Below are 3,448 nucleotides of genomic sequence, written 5' to 3'. Positions count from 1 at the left end.
GTTATTTTTATACTACCCAATTATATGTAGGTACATTTTTTGAAAAAATTGTCCTGCATTTTCAAAATATATTTGTGGTCACCGTAAGTATAGTCATCATTAAAGTAGGTAGGGCCTGTAGGTATTAGGTCCGGGTAAAGTCATGCGTTTGGGACTGGTGTGCTCTTTCAGTGAAGTTCGCAAACTCTATTTGGATCAGCTTTTCTAATGTTAAAGAAATGTTCTTTTTAAGCGGAGCAGGGGAGAAATCAGGTTCCATATTAACACTTTCATAAATATTGTACCACTTTTTAGTCCAGTACGAACCTTGTCGCACTGCCTCCTCGGCCACGATGCGAGGCAATCTGTTAGACGGCAGACTAAAACAGCGCCCAATAAAAAACACATGGGCACGTATGGTGTGGCAAAAATGAGGGCATAACCCGGTTTCCAGGTGCATCATATAGTTTGGGGTATTAGAGGGAAGAAATATTAACATTTTTAAAAAGAAACGCAGGAGTTTCTCTACGGGTTCAAACTTTTCAATACCCCAGCCGCAGCATCGAAAATTGTCATCTTCTTTGAGATAGAGATACGAGGGTTGTTTATATATTTGATCCATGTGGCGTTTACCGCAGTTTTGGCCTCAACTAGTTTTGCGTCTAAGTGCTTCACAAAAGTAAGTTTGTAGTTTAAAAGTAAACCCAAATACTTATACTCCTTGACAATATCAATAACCTCATTTCCAAAACTCCAACGACATCGGGAAGGAATTCTACTGCATTCCTTAAAAACTATAATGTTAGATTCGGCGATGTTAACCTTCAGCCCCCAATGCGTGCTGTAAACGTGAAGCTCGTCTATCATTTTTTGTAAATCTAATGCAGAATCTGCCAAAAGCACAATATGGTCGGCGTACATCAGAACTTTTACTATTGTGTCACCAACTTTCACTCTGCAGGGGAGGCTGTCACTTAAATCATTAAGATATAATACGAAAAGGGTTGGACTTAACAAACAACCTTGACGTACACCTTGATTAACAAAAATCAAGTCGGAAAACTCCCCATCTAACCACACCCGACTAGTTGTATCATAATATATTAATCGTATAACCTCTACAATATGGCTGGAGAGACCGAGACAGGCTAGCTTGTAGAAAAGCATACCGCGAGGAATTGTGTCAAAAGCACATGAGAAGTCGACGAAGAAAGTATAAGATTTCTTTTTCGCATTAAAATCCAAGTGTATAATACTAGTTAAAATAGATAGATTGTCCATTGTTGAGTAATTTTTGCGGAAGCCAGCTTGAAGTTCGGTTATTATATTGTTACAGTCAAGCCACGCATTTAGACGGCTCAGCAAAAGACCAGTAAAAATTTTATATATTGTGTCGAGCAAAGAGAGACCCCTGTAGTTGGACGGAACGTCTGGATCACCTTTTTTAAAACGAGAAATAATAATAGCGTTACGAAAACTTTGAGGAATTTGCTTTTTAAGAAATATTATATTGTACCATGCAAGAAGCTCAGTTAGAAAACACTCTCGGGCGTACTTATAGAATTCATAGCTAATACTATCTTGACCAGGAGCCTTATTTTCCTTAAGCCCTTTAAGAACAAGCTTCAGCTCGCGGAGTTCAAAAGGAGAATCTAGAAACGGGTCCACATCTGAGGGCAAAGTCCAGTGCATGCAAGGTGTGTCAGCTGAGCAAAATAGCAAAGTTTCAAAATGGCTGTAAAGATCCTGCAAGGATAGGCTACACTTCACTCTCTGGGAACGACATTTCAAAGAGTTTGCAATTCGCCACCAGTCACTGGAGTTCCTAACAGTGTTTAAGAGGTCAATTTCCTTACATCTATGTTCCAATTTTTTCTTAGAGCAAAGCTTGAAATAGCTTGCGCGAGAGGATACAAACAATACACGTGCTGCCTCAGAACTAGTACATCTAAACACATCTAAATGTTTCAACATGTTTTTCCGTGCCATCAAGCATTGGCTGTCGAACCAATTGTTTTTTGGCGTGAAATACGGTTTGCCAAGTCTTGCCGGAGCAGCAGTTTTTACTTTATTTGTTAAAGTGGACACCAAAACATCAATTTTGTCCTCTGCATTGGCAAAGAGCTAATAAGTCCATTATATCTATGAGCTAACTTAGACTTCCACAGGCACCGAGAACTGCATTAAAAGCGGCATATGGTCAGAGAATTCTTTTTTACCAATAGAAAAGCTATTAATAAGCGGAAGGAGGTCAAAGGAACATATAGCGTAGTCAATAACCGAGCATCCTACAGCTCCACAAAACGTGAACTCCCCACACGTATTGCCAGATATCCTTCCGTTCAAGATAACTCCCCCCACATCCTCCACTAAGCTCAGAATTTTTCTACCATTAGTATATAATACTGAGTCTTTTGAATCCCTACTTTCCGAGAATTCAGGTAGCCCAGACAGTAGGTGTTCTTCACTTAGTTGTAGTTTACCCACGCGTGCGTTTAGATCACCAAGGACACAAAAAGAGTCTGGGTGCTCAGTAGCGAAAAAGTTTTCTAAATGTTGAAAATGTTCATACCAATTGTTGCAATTCAAGTACTGTGGAATTAACCATGTACATGAATGAAGATTCACTGAAAGTACAACACATCCAGAGACGTTAATAAACTTAATTTTATAAGCCGTTTTTAAGCTTTTTTTTGAAACCAAAAAGACAACCACCGCTAGCGCGGCCTGCTTTGTGTATCTTAACAACTTCCCTGTCCTCATACATTGCATTTTGTTAATGCCCCACGTCCACAGGTTTTTTGCTCTAACATGCTGAAGAACGTCACACACAATTGTACACAAAAATGAATCACATGTGACTCATGAACTTATTTCAACACGCTCTCGTGAGTCACATATGACTCATTGGACAGGGAAGTTGTTAATTGCATCTTTCCAAAGTAAAACGTAATCTGTAAAATGGAGAGAAAATTTTGTTCTGTCTTCGGCAAGTATGTGGGTCTCAAACAAAAAGAAAATATCGAATGATTTAATAAACGTAAAAAAGTTACTGAATTTTAGCTTACTGTTTAAATTAGCTATATTATATGATATAATATTAAACTGTGATACTGATTTAATTTTACAAGCATTATTATCCATTGCTAGGTGTGTAACAGCATAACTGTCCATCAATAGTTTTTTGATTCAATCTTGTTCAAAATACCTTCATACGTAACATCAATTTTGCAAAGGTTTTTACCATACAGGCTTTGAAGAAAAGCTACAGCCGGTTGACCTTCACACATTAAAACGTTACTGTTGTTAAAAGCCATCCATTTTCGGTTGATGCACATTGCATCATTTTTGACAAGAATTCTGTGTGAACGATCCAACAACAAAAGCTCTTTTCTAATTTGAAGTAGCATTTTCTTCCTTTGTTGCTTAGCTGCATTGAGATCCTTTTCAAGGAAGATTTTCGTACCAG

The 3,448-nt window shown here is 38.2% G+C and overlaps 1 protein-coding gene across 1 annotated transcript in view; it reads left to right on the top strand.

Moving 5' to 3' along the window:
* LOC118739729 overlaps window positions 1–413 on the top strand; it is a 3,363-nt gene extending 2,950 nt beyond the window's left edge. Inside the window, exon 3 of the mRNA XM_036471239.1 lies at window positions 295–413. Coding sequence (XP_036327132.1) covers window positions 295–413 — 119 coding nt within the window. The remainder of the gene's footprint in view (window positions 1–294) is intronic.
* Window positions 414–3,448: the final 3,035 nt, after the last annotated feature.

The sequence above is a fragment of the Rhagoletis pomonella genome, unplaced genomic scaffold (assembly GCF_013731165.1).
Source record: "Rhagoletis pomonella isolate Grant_MI unplaced genomic scaffold, Rhpom_1.0 Rhpom_scaffold_00005, whole genome shotgun sequence".
NCBI lineage: Eukaryota > Metazoa > Arthropoda > Insecta > Diptera > Tephritidae > Rhagoletis > Rhagoletis pomonella.
This window is presented reverse-complemented; position numbering and strand designations above follow the sequence as displayed.